Source organism: Mauremys reevesii, linkage group 5 (genome assembly GCF_016161935.1).
Source record: "Mauremys reevesii isolate NIE-2019 linkage group 5, ASM1616193v1, whole genome shotgun sequence".
Classification (NCBI taxonomy): domain Eukaryota; kingdom Metazoa; phylum Chordata; order Testudines; family Geoemydidae; genus Mauremys; species Mauremys reevesii.
The window spans coordinates 53,135,589-53,150,978 of NC_052627.1; the positions used below are offsets into that span (position 1 = coordinate 53,135,589).

The window sequence follows — 15,390 nt, forward strand, 5'->3', positions numbered from 1 at the left end:
AAGGAATTGCTTCTCGTACGAGAGAAAGAGGTTGTTCCAACGCCACCACGGATGGTAAGAAGGAACTGGAGGGGGTCGGGCCAGTGGGGATATATATGCACGGTGCAGTGGCACCATTCAGGCAGGGGCCCCGCCAGCCCGACGGGTACTGCTAAGGGAAAAGTTTCCGACACTCGTGCACGCGGCGCGCGCAAACCTAATGTGGAATGGATGTGAACAAGCACTCGAAGAACAAAAGATTGCAACCTTTCCACCAAGCACAGAGGGAAAAATATATTCTTGGCCTGTGTAAGTACTTGGACATCCAAAAACCTTAGCATACACAGGAAAGAAGTTGCAAACCAAATTGCGAAAGGAGAGCAAATTCCCTCAATCAAGTTAGCTGATACATTCTCTTCCATTCCCTGTAATTTTCTCCCCCATGCCTTCAACGTCATCTCAGCTTTATCCAAACTGAATCTAAAAAAACATGCAGACATCTAAACTTCTTGAAGTCTTGATTAGGCATTAGAAAAGCTGCACTAACGGGGTTTAATGAAATGGAGATTTTTGTCATCTGCACACTGAAAGCACAATAGTTCACAGCACTTCATAAACATGTTAAACCAGAGAGTAATTGAAGTCCTGTGGTAGCCCCACATGAGAATGCTCTTGGGGCAGATCAGATACTACTCTAATGGGTCTTCAGGAAGGAAAGAACAGAGCACTTATGAGTAATTATAACTATCCCTGATTAAGTCCACAATGCTCCATAATTACTACTACTGATAAATCTAAAACAATGAGCATGTACAATTTCTTTGACCAGCATGCGAAGTTCGCTGACTAGTGAGACCAATGTGGTCTCTCTTTTCATACCCAAATCTAACATTAGAATGGACAGAAGTCTGACAGATGTTAGGACCCCAGAAACTGCTAGGGTTTCCTAATCACAACTGTCTTATTAGGTTTTCCAAAAAAAGGACATTCCATATAGGGACATCCTTGAGTAAGGGCCTAGCAACTGCTTATTTTTGAGAAGCCATCTGGTTACCCTCCTGAAGGGAAGGACTGAGAATCTGTCGAAATAAGAGACCCAGGATTCCAGGCTGGATTTCACCAGCTAAGAAGGTTATGGATCAAAATCCAAGTTGTAACTCAAGCTCTTTGAGGATCTCAGTGAGACACTGGCCGAAGCTTGAACAGGGAAGAAATCACTTTTGTCCCAAATGACACAGTTCTGCTATCACAGAGGCAGACAATCCAGTCTGAAGTGATCTCACTGGCAAAATAAATAAAAAAAATATTGACAGTGAAGATAACTCAGATTCATAAGGCTGCTCTCTACCCAGAATAGTTTTGCTGATTAGGATGTCTCAGATGATGCTGGAAAGATGAAGACACTCTTGTCCCTTGCACCACAATGACACAAGACTTTAAAACAAACAACAAAAAACACTTTTGAAGCCACTTCACTTGGAGCATCATTAACTCCTTCTGAGATACCCATTCAGGTTTCTGAAGGGTGAAGAGGGAAACATGCCAGAGAGAATGGCTACCCTACTCATTACTGCCTCTGGCTCCGCTCACAAGTTTTGGTGGAACAGATACACATATACACTCGACACACAAAAACCCAGACAATTTTGTGCTAATAGGGATGAATTCTGCCCTGACGTCCACTGCATGTAATCATACTGACTTTCCCCCCATCCTCCTTAATAACAGCATTTGTAGACAGAAGGTCAAAGTTTGGATATATAGCCAAAACACAGAGCAATATAGGCAGCTGCACGTAACTGGATCCCATGAGGTGCATGAAATACAAGAGAAATCCAGCCTTAACAGGATATAATGCCACAGGTCAAGCCAACTCAATATGCTACATGTGAGTTGGGTTTTTTTTTCTTTTTTTTTTATAAAAACACCTTCTTTCTGCAGAAGGCACTTGCTCCCTAGAACTGCCAGTTTCCCCTTGCTTGCTAGATTTTGGCCTAACCATACTTCTGTGGTCATGGTGCATGGTCTTGCTCCATTGAGATCAGTAGAAGTTTTGCCTTTCAATAGGAACAGTCTCAAATACGTTTTATGGTCAGTCTTCTACAATAATGTAGTTTATTGGACCAAGAGGGATATTACAATAAACATTACAGCAGAACTTTGATTTTACAAACACCAATCTTTTGAATGACCAGTTATTCAAACTTTTTTCTGGTGGTGGGGATAGAGGGGAACATGCAAGGGAGTCTGCAGGTAGGACTCCAAAATTTAAGTGTAATTCAGTAAGTTACAGAAATGCATACCAACAGATAAATAGCATCATAAAAATCCTTGCATGTGCCCACTTTGAGATTCCTATGGAAAACTAGGAGTGTGGTGAACCAAAGTCAGTAGAAAAAGCATAAGTCCCAAGATACAATAAAACAAATGCCAAAAAGACTAAATATAAACACACTTATGCAATGCATAATAAACTAGTTTAACTGCATTCTATTTGGTGGATTCCTTCATAAACTCCCAGAAAGGATGAAATGTTCATGGTTTTTTTTGTTTTCCGCTGTTCAAACAGAATAAAATATGGCTAATACCTGAGTAAAGTAAATTTTATTTAGCATTTTTTGGCATTTCAAGTTCCATGTGGCCTCGGAGATTTCTGGGGTTGAGGAATTCCTCTCTAAATCAGACATTTATTCATGACTTAACTTGCCTCTAGTAACTTTAACATTTAGTGTATTTTGGACTCCTTGTATCGCCTGAAATGAATTCAGCACAAGCATCTAGTTGTACCAATGGTTATCTGGATCAAAAAATCCACTGTAGGGAAATATTTGTCCCCCTCAAATCAACTATACACTTCTGCACTTTGGAGTTAGGGTTTGCTTTAATAAATCTGTCATCTTTGTCTGACCAGGTTCAAAAAGGGTATAATTAAATACAGTTTAAGAGGGATTCTCATGGACCAGGAAAGACAAGGATATCAGCAACAATTAGCCTATTCCCAGCAAAAAAAAAAAACTTCCTCAAGATAGAGGTGTGATTATAAATACATATTTGTCATTTGAGAATGTTAATAGATATTTAAATATTGACTTTTCATGGTGTATCCTCTATACAGATAAAGATACACATGCCACCTCTTCCATATTTAAACTGTAAGCCACATGATCCCAACTATCCCACATTTTATTCACTGAACTATGTATCACTTTCTAGTTACTATGCATGTGCCACCTGAAAATGGAGCCTACTCCAGTACATGAAATATAAGTAGAACTAACATTATATCGTCTCACCCATAATTTTTCTAGGTATTTGGGGGATATAATGCAGAAATGGGTAGAATACAGTGGGTTGGACTGAGAGCTACTCTTATTATCATCATTGAGCTGTTAATAGCTAGGGTGGTGGTCATGTACAGCTAGCTTTATTTATTTTTACATAAATATATTGTTATGATCATTTTAATGTCGTAAAATCACCAAAGGTTAATTATCCAAAGCACTTGAATGACTTAGGAGCCCTAAGTCCTATTGACTTTCAGGCAGACAGACTCCTATGCGCTTGTCTACATGGAGGAAAAAACATGGAATAACTAGTGCGAAATAGGTAGTGCTGATTAGCTATTCTCCATTAGATCCCCATGGGGATGCACTCTTAGGGCTTGTCTAGATGAACAGCAAGTGCACAGCAAGTAAATCTACAGCATTCCACGCACTAAATGTCCAAGTGGAACCTGGTGCTATGCACTAAACGTTCCCTTGTGTTCATTAATTTGCTTCACTTAGAAACAGGAGTAAGTCAGTGTGCTCTAAGGAACATTTAGTGTGCACCAGCAGAGTCCACATGGACACTAAGTGCACTGTAGATTTACACCCCACCTTGCCACACACTAACTGTTTGTCTAGACCAGCCCTTAATAAGAGGGTCCACATGGGAAGTTAATGTTGAATAGTTATAGAACTTTAAATTCAGACCCCTAGGTATTTTACATTAACTTCCCCGGGACTAGACAAGTCCTCAGACACTTTTGAAAGTGAGAGTTAGGCTCCTAACTCACTTAGGATAATCTTTTCAGAATTACCTAAGTATTTACATCAGATAGATGCTATAAAAACTGAAATAAATGCATAAATATTAGACTCTGTATACAGGCCATAGACATGTTCTTCTCTGCACCTACCACTGCTTTATGGTCATCACTGCTGCCTGCTTGTGTCTTACCCTCCACAAACAGTTCATAAAACAACACACTAAAAAGTGAAAGTTTTTTCACGTCTGACTTCCATGATCCATTCTATTCATAGTCAGAAAACAAAACAAAAAGATCAGCTCCATAATCAGAGCAAGCGCAGAGGATTTCAACCAAGAGCGGTTTACTGAATACTTCTTCTCAGGAAGAGAAAGCCGTACATTATACCACAATTGTCATTTGCTAGCTTGACTTTTTAACAACTGTTTACCCACTGGTATACAATTTCAGATGCAAATATATCTGTGGTTGTAAAAAAATGTAATTATTTCTGAGAGAGACATAGGGGAAAAAGAACTGCATACTAGTTTGTTTTAATTTACCGTTTTCTACTTTCAGAAATTTATAATCCAATACTTTAGAAGACAACTAGCCTGCATGTTCAAAATGGTCCCAGCTTCTTACTTTTGCAAGAATAAAGCAATAGCTGAATTCCAGACTCTTCCAGCCATTCAGAATATGATTGTTTTTATCCTTCAAAGTTTGTGTCTAAAAATACTTTATATTAGATTGTAAATTTTTGGCAGTTCTAACTGAAGAGCTGAGTTCTGAACATATAAATTCTAGTTTTTTCTCTATATCGTGTGGATTGATGCCCTTTTGTAAAAGCAGGAGATGTCTGAGAAGATAAATACAACAACAACATTTGACCTTTCATGGTGCTAAAGAATTCAGATCATAAATCTCAAAGAAATGGAAAAAAATATTTATTAGGAAAATTGTTAAAATTATTTCCTTTAGTCTACAAGTGGTTTTGGGGGGAAAATGGAAATACCGTTATGAAGAATAAAAGATAACATATGATGCTAGAACAAAAAGTAGCATTTAACTGGATACCTACAATTGCTTCTTTTTGGTTTCACACACATGCTTTGGCTGTGAATACAGAAGGTAATAGCAACACATTTTCTCTGTAAACAGGCCATTTTTAAAAGAGAAGTTGTATGTCTTAACTCCTCAGGGACCCGTTGTGATTTGACAAATATACAAAATAACAAGAATGAACTGGACACAATCCAAGGCCTTGACCCTTCAAAAGAGCTGAGGGACCACAATGTCCACTGGGAATTTGAAGCATTCAGCACATCAACAAGGGAACTCAGCAACTTGAAGGACTGAACTTCAGGTATTTAGACGCCCATCAAAGGAGTCCAAAAGAAAAAAATGGAATTTTCTTTAGGAAAAAACATTTCTTTAACCCTTTACTCCTCCTTTCACCAATGGACATTGTCCCTTATTTATCAGTGCCTGTGGCCGGGGACCATTTGGGGCCTGATCCAAAGTTCATTGAAGTAAATAGAAATACTCTGACCTCAATCGGTTTGGATCAGATCGTCGGCCAACACGTAAATACCGTTCTGGTTTTTAGCTATAATCACTACAGATTGAAACACTTAATTATGAATACATCAGTAATGATTTCCTCATGTGTCAGCTCCTTTTGGTTACCTTTTAAATTTCTAGCCAATTTCTATAAGACTTTCCTATAATTTACTCAGGAAGAAGTGTAAGGTATCAGCAATTCATGATGCCATTTTTACTAAGTACACATATATCACCAAGGAAATCTCCTAAATGTCTGCAATGTCTAGACATGTTTGAACAGAGCTGCGTACAACTGGGTCAAATCTAAACAAGATCCAGGTGGAGAGTGTTATGCTCTTTTAGGAGCCTCAGCGTGAGATTTATCTGCCTTACTCTTTTACAGATAATTAAAATGAAGCTTTTTTTAAAAAAAACTAATATTCTTCTTTAAAAGAGCATGAACTTTTGTGTCCATCAACTTCAATACTTCTTGCAGTTTAAAAAAAATAAACAAACTTTTCTGTGAATGTGTGTTCACAAAAGTGAGGAATGAATAGCAATTGCTAAAGGCAGGCATAGTTCAGGCAGGTGATGTGCAAGCTTTCACATACATCTCTGCTAATGCGTTTCAAATCCTGATCTGCAGCATCTCTGGTATTCCAGCCTTGGGCCTCCTTAGCAGAGATAGCAAATTGTGCCAAAGTGTGTGGTGTTTTTGTGATATAGATCAAAGCCCAGTGGGGAACATGGAACACTGTCAGTTTGGATTTGACTCTGAAATTGACTTATCTTAAAATGCCTCTTACATCATAGAAGTTCTTCATTTCCAATTACCCCAATGCAATTCATTATTAAAAGGGATATTTGCAATGGCAAGAAATTAAAAATAAAAACAAATGAATGACAACTTCTTGTGTCTTTTAATTCAAATTGTGACTATTTATTGGGAGATTGAGACATGAAGAGCTACAATGAGAAAGAACAGCTAAAGGCAAATAATTTTTTCGCCTAAACAAGCTGATATTGCCCTTTTAAAATATGTTTTACAATCAGAAACATATTTTCCCAGTTTCCCATTAAAGTTGCTTAATAATTTGATTTATTTTTATTTGTTGCTGTAAATAATAAATGGAGATGTTGAGATAAAAGAAATGAGAGATCCAAGTCAGGTGGAATGTACTATGTCCTATTTGCCTTGTATGCCTCCTGTTTCTTATTGCTTTGGGAATGCAACCTTAGGATGGCTGTTTGTATTTTACAAGCCTCTCATTAATTCCAGTTGTTGAGTCTATCCAAAAAAGTTATTTCAGCATTCCAGCATTTAATTACTGCACAAAATTCATAGCTTCACTTAGATTTAATCCCAGAATACATAAAGTTCCTCCTTTTGAAGTTTTACATAGATTTTATACTTCCAATTGCTTTTAAAGAATGAGAAGAGTGTGACCTCACCACATGTACATTTTACAAATAAATGAATATGGGACTTGGAAACAAGGCTATGTAAATATTAACAGACAACTGTGGGCTAGAATATTCCATTCCTCCCCTTCTCTGGGCCGGGAACTCTCCAACAAAAATTCCTTTGCAGAGATCCCACAACATCCTGTTGAACGATGATCGTAAACACCATTGGATCTCCTCCACTGCTGGTAGATCCCTTGGATCCACAGAAGGCCAGGCCTAGTATACATGTGCCCACTGATTTCCAGTGGGCCTCCAGAAGTATGGTTCCAGTTCAGACATGCTATCAGGGTCTACCTGTTGAATTGCAGTCCCCAAGTTCCTTGACTTTGTATAACTTTTTCCAGGTAACTTCTGCAGTACCAGAGGTGGGATGAGAGGCATCCCTTCTGGCCTTAGACCTCCTCCTCTCCATCTCCTCCTGCACACGGACCCTGGGTGAGGGGCCTCTGCAGGGGCCAGAGACTGGAGCACCATGCTGCAGAAGCTCCTGAGCCTCCCATTCATGGGGAGAAGTTCAGATTCAGATCCATGTGTTGAAGATCCCCTCCACATGCAGGTCAGGAGGATATCTCCTAGCCCCATAACATGTCATACTTATTCTCCGTAGCACTTTTCTTCCAAGTCTCTCATAGCATTTTAAAAACAAGGTAAGTAGATGTGATTTCACCCATTACACAGATGGGAAGTTTGAGAAAATGAAAGGTTAAGTCACTTGCATAAAATCACACCAGTGAAGCAAGCCAGCAGCAGAGCTAGGAACAGAAGAACCCCCTTATAAAAAGTTTGGGACAGTAACTACAGAATCAATACAGTATTTTTAATTTTGACATGAGTAGGAGTCCTGACCCAGTCTAATAACTAGACATGCTCTCTTCCCAGCTGTAATTTACATTAATGTGTTTCACACCTTCTATTTTCTGCAGCTCTGCTGGGGCATATGATAGTATTATTTGACTAGTGCTATACAGTATTTCTGAAAAGAATGAATCCCTTTCAGCATTAAAATTTACTAGACCAACTTGTGCAAACATGGACATGCTATCCTGAAATCCATTTAAAAACCTTTACTAAAGTTAAGAATTGTATGCCTATATTAAAAGGGAAAACCCAGTATTTTAAACACTGCATATTATGCCTTTCTAGTACAGTGATCTATAGAACAGCTGCAACCCAAACATTAAGACAAAACTCAACTATCAAATCTTAAAGACAGTCTGACTTAAGTCAGTGAAACATAAATAAACTGGCTTATGGCAATATGGAAAGAAAATCTTTGTGATGTGGAAACAGATGTCACTGTACATTTTTCAGAATGTGGCAGCAGCCAGTGCCTTGTATGCATGGCTTCGCTTGCTAAATTTAAAATTACAGCTTTTGAATTTCAGTGTGAACCTGAACACATTGTATTAACTTCTTTATTCCAGCTACATCTTCAAAGTAAAGTAGAAATAGCCTTATTTTTATTGAAATTCCCATTTGTATGAAAACCTTCATTAACAAAACATTCTTCCTAACCAAGGCCTTTTAAACAACAAAGGTTCTGTTTCATTGTATTAAAAAGTTATGATTATAGAAAATGTCACACAGCCAAGATGCAATTGTGGCCAACATAACAGACAGATGCACAAAAAAAATGTAAAAAGTGTGGCTAGAACACTCAGCGTGTCAAGTACAATAAATGTGGTACCAGCTGCACAGTACTTAAATATAATTAAGCTGCACTTGTTATATAAATGCAAGTTAAATGGCAGGCCAGAGAGAAGTTAACTGTCTGCTTTCTGATTCAGGAACACAGACTTTGCAGGGATAATCCCCGGTTTTTTTGAGTCAACTGTTCAAAAAGAACAGGAGTACTTGTGGCACCTTAGAGACTAACAAATTTATTTGAGCAGCTAAAGCTTATGCTGAAATAAATTTGTTAGTCTTTAAGTTGCCACAAGTACTCCTGTCCTTTTTGCAGACACAGATCAACACGGCTGCTACTCTGAAACCTGTTCAAAAAGGGCAACTACAACAGCACGCTCCCAGGGCCAAAAAATTCTGATATTTTCACTATGGGAGCACCCTCTGTCGTCAATGTGACTACTTATGTGAACAAAATTTGACCGGCAGTTTTTGAATTATGCTAGAAACCAAGAGAGTTTGAAAATGAGAGCCAGCATCTATTTTGATAGAATCGGGGGTTGGGCAAAATAAATGATCATTCTCCCATCCATTTAGCTCTAAAAGTTAAATCCCAAAACTCAACAAACTTTAATACATGCCAAATTTATCTTATTTTAACTATTTCAGCCTCAACTGAAGTAGAGGAGAAACAACAAAAGAATAACTAAGAAGGTGCAGGATAGCAGCTTTGGTTTTTGTTCTTCCAACTATCTGGTCTGAAAATCAACTTTGTTCATTGATGGATGCAAACATGATCACCTCTGCTTTGTGCCAGGTAGAAGTACAGACAAATCACTAATTTTTTTTCTAGCTTACTTACCAGCATGTCTGTACGTTTCCAGTCATTCTGGGACCTTAAGATACATTGTGGGTGGTCCACACTATGAAGATTCAGATATGATACATCTCACAACTTACTTAATTTTTGTAATGTTGAGCCCCAGTCGTAATAATGTAGGTTACAACTGCTACATATATTCGTAACATATAAAATTTTTAAAATAGCAATTTAGTAGGAATGAGATGTGGTTCTACAGGAATGTCATATGGTCTATGAAATTAAAAATCTATGGAATTTAAGAAAGAGAAAGAATTTCTCTGAACCATCCTGTAGAATTCGACAGCACAGAGAAATATTGAATTCTATGGACTCATTTTAAAAAACATGGACTAGTTATCAAGTGATGTTAATTATATGGGCTAGATGTTGCACTCTGCCCTGCATAAAGGGTAGCATATAGCTGTGTCACTCAAGGAGCAATGCAGCGAAAGCACTGTGCCCATACCAGCAGCAGATTATTACTACCCACCATACTGACTCAGCCACTCTGTCTAGTGCGCTGATGAGGAGGAGGCATAGTCAAGGCTCTACCAGCCAATCCTCATCCCTCCCTGTTCACTTCTCACTGACGTCTTCAGAGAGGATGACGGTGGTACTGATTGGGAAATAGCAGGAACACCATTTATTCCCCTTTACGCAGTGCTTAATCTGCAATGAAAGAGGAGCTGGAGCTCAAGCTATTTTTCTTAACATTCGTAACTGATGCAGCAAGCCCAGATTTCTGTGCCCAATCTGTAAAAAACCCTTTAGCTGTTTTTTATGTTAAATTAATACTTCAATTTTATAAATCATTATATTGGTTCAATATCTTTAATATATTAGAAATAACTTTAGAACATCAGACTGGCCATACTGGGACAGATCAAAGGTCCATCTAGCCCACTATCCTGTCTTCTGACAGTGGCCAATGCCAGGTGCCCAGAAGGAATGAACAGAACAGGTCATCATCAAGTGATCCATCCCCTGTTGTCCATTCCCAGCTTCTGGCAAACAGAGGCTAGGGACACCATCCCTGCCCATCCTAACTAAAAACCATTGATGGACCTATCCTTCATACACTTACTAGTTCTTTTTTTAACCCTGTAATCCCTGAACCTTGATCCATGAAATCTATACAGATACAAAAAATTTCAAACACCATTCTAAAATACACCCCACATTCAAAAGAAAACAAATCTTTAGGGGCCAAAACTCTTCCCAGATATTCTGTTGGATCTCCACCTGCCTAACTGAATTTACACATGTACAAACAACAAACATCACTGCCTTTCTTTTGAAGGGAAAACCTATGCACATGAGTACTTAATTCATGTGATTATCTCCTGTGGCACCATCAGGATATAGTTAAGTTGTATTTTCTACCTGAGGATTCTAGATAATGAGCTTGGGTACTGTTGTTACTATACATCAGCTTGTATAACCCTTACTCATATTAGTGATTAATTACTCACATAAGAAGTTCTACTGATTTCAATAGTCTATTAATGCAAGTAACTGTTCACAGCATAAAGGGTTCTCAATCTGGTCCTATAGGATTTAATTTAGATTTTCCTGTGTCATACAGTATGTCTTGTACCCTTCACTATTGATCACAATGGTAGTGCTGGGGGAGATACAGATATCAATATGCAAAACATTCAACCAAAATGTGATTATTCATTACCTTTCTTAAACCTCAAATAACAGGCTTTACTATTGTTTTATGTTTTACATGACTAGTATTATATGATCAGTAACATATTTCTGGAAAGATTATTTACAGTCTTATTATCTCAATCTATTCCATATGTTCTCTACCAGCAATAAAAAGGGCACACAATAGTAACCTTTTCTTCCCCAGAAATACCTACTGTTTCACAGAACAAGTTAAATAACAGTACATGGTCCATCTGAAGGGGGGCGGGGAACATTCCTGTCAATTTCTCTCCACTTTTCTAACCATCATGAAAAATATGTAAGTATATTTTTAGAAATAAAGCAAAAGCAACTCTGAGTAATCAACATATATAGTGTTCAGTTTCCAATGTTACTAAAAGGGGGGGAAGAGAAGAAGCAAACATTTTGAGAAAAAGTCTGAATAATATTTATGCAAGAAAAGGAGCTAGATACTTACCGTGTCCTGAGATTTATCTTTGACATCATAGACAGTTAGTTTTATTTTAGTCTCCTCATAGATAGGATATTCCGGTGGGAATGTCACACCAGTCAAATAGAGTGGGTCTCTTGTTCCCTGTATAGCACAAGTAAACAGCTCAGATTCAGTAAGGTAGCAGCTGTGTACTGTTCAGTATGTAATTATGGACGAGTGTGCAGAAACTATGGAGTTCTAAAGGAAATATATCTGCTACAGTAAAGAGAAACCTGAACTGCCAAATGCTACCAAAGTCAGCAACATAAAACTTAATGGCATAAAAACTTAATCATATTGAAAAAGAGGTGCTTCTAGGATACGCAAATGATGACAAATGCCCTCATGTGGCCCTGTCACCATACATCAGTACTCTTAATAGTGCTCAGTGATAAACAATTCATTTTAAAGTAAGACGTTTTATAAAAGCGTTTCCTTAAGGCTAACAGTTACTACTGTGGACATAGATATAATTTGTGCAAACAACTGAAGATGTTGGTTGATTAAAACACTCAAAAGAAAGGGCTCACAATAACATCAACACAATTTTTAAAAAATTGATCAGCTTAAATATCATGCTGACAATTAACTCAATTTCTTAACCAATGATTATCTTCTAATGTTAAAAATGTAAGCATTGATTTTTGCAGGCTCAACTCCAAACTTACCTCAGACTGACTTATAAAATAACTCTATACCTATATAAGTAGACCTTCTGTTGCTAAATATCCAGTTCAAAATGTATAGTAAAAATATGCAATCCCCTAAACATTATTTTGAGGATATTACATTATCTTCTTTTAAAAAATAATACAACAGTAGTGTATGATGGAATCCAGAAAACTGGTACTTTTCTGATTAGCTCTAGCAATTTCAAATAGCGCTGCACTAACAACTTTAGTAAGTTCTAAGATATGAAAACTCTGAAACATACCATATGAAACCACTGTTGTCATTTCCTTGGCATAAACATATATAGAAAGTTTTTATTAAAAACAAACTTTAAATGTATTTTGAAAATTAAAGGTATCTTTAAATTTCCTAATAATTAAGAGGAAGTTTTTAGCAGAACTCACATAACATTTGTCTGGTGTACCTTCCATTTTAATGAAATCCACCAACTAGTAAAAAGGAAGTGTCCTAACCACAGACACCCAGAGCGTGAATATGACAAATTCAGAGCTCTGTTCAGAATCTGGGTCATCTTCATAATAGAAAATGAGTCTACTTCTGTCTGAATCATCTATTCCACCTACAACAGTACATCAAGCTAGACAGTCTGCACTGAACCATCCTGATCTGTTGCAGGCTATTTGAGTGATGCAGTTTCAGGACAGCTGATGGTTCAAATCATGACAACTGAATTAGCAGTCAGCTGGAATCAGAAGATCACACAAAATGTTTATGAAACATTCCTATGGCTTAGATTTATCAAACAGCTCAATTTCTCTCAAAGTAATTCTGAATTTGTATTTGGGGGGACACTTTCTTGCTTTTAATAATCTTCTCCAATATTGTACATGAAAAGTTATGTTTATGCTACATAGTTTCACTTACATAATTATCATAGTAAATATAAACTTTACTGTTTATGACACTGAAATTTCAGGGGGGGGATTCAAGCACTAGCAAATCAACCATACAAGTTTTATTACAAAATGTAAAGCAGATTATTATTAAATCTATACATACCTCTCCTTTTCCGATCAAAAAACAAACACACACTTTTAAACCTGCAAAAATGTCAAGTTTCCAATTGAGGGGAGAATAAAACACAAATGAAAAGATAACACTACAGAATGTGTACTTCATTGTTCTGTGATTAAAACGTTTGCACTCATATTTTAGCTTATTTTTTTCTAAGATTTGTTTCTTAATGAGAGCAAGTATTCTCCAGCTCACTGTAAAGCTACGTCTGAAGAGCCAGACTATTCTTTATGTCTCCTGTTGGAAAAATAGACCTTTCATGAACAGGCAAGTTCATTTCCCACTGTTTATCCTGGTTACATGCCAAGAATTGCAGCACATTCTCAGGTATGCTTTGCTAATATCTACAGTGAAGCTTGCCTACTAAAGACTGTACACTAACTTGTTTCAGCTGTTCATTCACTTTATAAGGAAATAATATGAAATTTAGTAAGGAATGGTAATGTAATAAAAGGAAGCTCACCTCCACAATTTCAGTGCTTGAGTATCTCGTCAAAGTCTGTTCTGCTGGATGTACTACTGAGATCTGTACAAATGTATTCAGCTTCCGATCACGGGCAGTAGCCACTAGATCCTTGCATGCTGGAAATGGCACAAGAGAAAAAAAAAACCTCTAAAAATAAATCTGAGAGAAAACTCTGACATGGGACAAAGCAGACTAAACTACAACTCTGGATTAAACCTCTGAAAGACTTGAGCTGATTTAGTAGAGGAAGTCCCTTGGAAGTAGTTTACAGAAAAAGGAAGTCACGTGCTGCTGAGCTGAATTGAGATTTAATTTCCACTAACCACATTTGCAGCTTCTGCGGGTCTTCCCTGCCAGAGGCTCATCAGCTCTTTTATACGAACACATGCGCACACACAGGCATGCTCTGTGACACTGGATAACTTCAAAGTTAAAATGTCAGCTTTCAGCTAATTTGCCATGAAGTCTCTCTCAGGCAGCCTTACTTGGTCATCTTTTGTCTAACAAACTTTATGGTATTTCACTGTTTCAGGAAAATTCTAAACCAATTAAAATTTGTCACTGATTACACTGGTTTAGATGTTCTGACACGACATTATCAATTTCTTGATTAGTATTAATCACAGGGTAAAAATCTATATTTTTAAAAGCAACAATAAAAATCAACTGTTTGTCAGTGACTGACAGATATAAATGGGAAGAATAATTGCACTCTGGCTATAACATCATTATTAAAACTCATTTTACTGGATAAATATGGAGGAATTCAGTTTTTAATTAATAATGAGTTTTCAATCTGAGCTGAAAACTATGCAGTTAGTGCTTCACATAGCCAGGCAAGTGAGTGAGTTTACTTTCCAGTCTCTCATGTCTTCTAATAGAAAGAGCAGAAAGGGCTGCAAAAGTATTGGCTTTTCACTTCCTTCAGTGGTGAGGAGCAGGAGCACAGCTAAGCTGCTCTGCAGCAACCAGCATTGCCAATGGGAACATGAATTGGCTCCAGAACTGGATGGAACCCATCCAGCTCTCTTCAGTTAAGAAAGGTTCCTACAATGTGGGTTGTGATGGGATTTATAGATTTTTCAGTCCCCCAGTGGTACCCTAGAAACCCTGCCAAGCCAGGCAGAAGTTAATTCCAACCACAGCTTCAGGGTGTTCTCAGGGAGTTACTGTCAGCTTGGAACTCATTTAAATGCAGCTGACCTTCAGGCTCAGCACCTTAAAGATGAGCTGGGTTACTCACAGAGCAGGCAAACAAGCTAGCTACCTGGCTTTGATGAGAAGGCAAGACGGGGAGTTCTGGAGAAACAAAAACATACCTAATTTGGTTTGTATTTTTCTGCTGTGTGTTTGGAGTTTATTGTGTTTGGAATGCCTTGTAGACAACATAAAAGGAAAGCAGCCAGAAACTTTCATCATTTTTGTATTATGGTTAAATGGGAACCTGGAAATAATAAAACATAAGCCCCAGAGAGTATTTTGAGGTTTCTGTTTAAATTTGGATTGCCAGTGAAATCTATTGCTAAACACTCTCACACTGGTCCTACCACATCTTAGTACTGAAAGTAAGTATACAGACAACT

At 37.6% G+C, this 15,390-nt stretch overlaps 1 protein-coding gene across 11 annotated transcripts in view; it reads right to left on the bottom strand.

Annotated features, from left to right (window-relative positions):
- Nucleotides 1–15,390, bottom strand: part of INPP4B (inositol polyphosphate-4-phosphatase type II B) — a 554,905-nt gene that overhangs the window by 318,011 nt on the left and 221,504 nt on the right. For all 11 annotated transcript variants that reach the window (XM_039539756.1, XM_039539755.1, XM_039539753.1 and 8 more), the window contains 2 exons: nucleotides 13,805–13,923; nucleotides 11,620–11,736 (listed from right to left, as the gene is read on the bottom strand). In XM_039539756.1, the coding sequence (XP_039395690.1) occupies nucleotides 11,620–11,736; nucleotides 13,805–13,923 (236 nt within the window). The remainder of the gene's footprint in view (nucleotides 1–11,619; nucleotides 11,737–13,804; nucleotides 13,924–15,390) is intronic.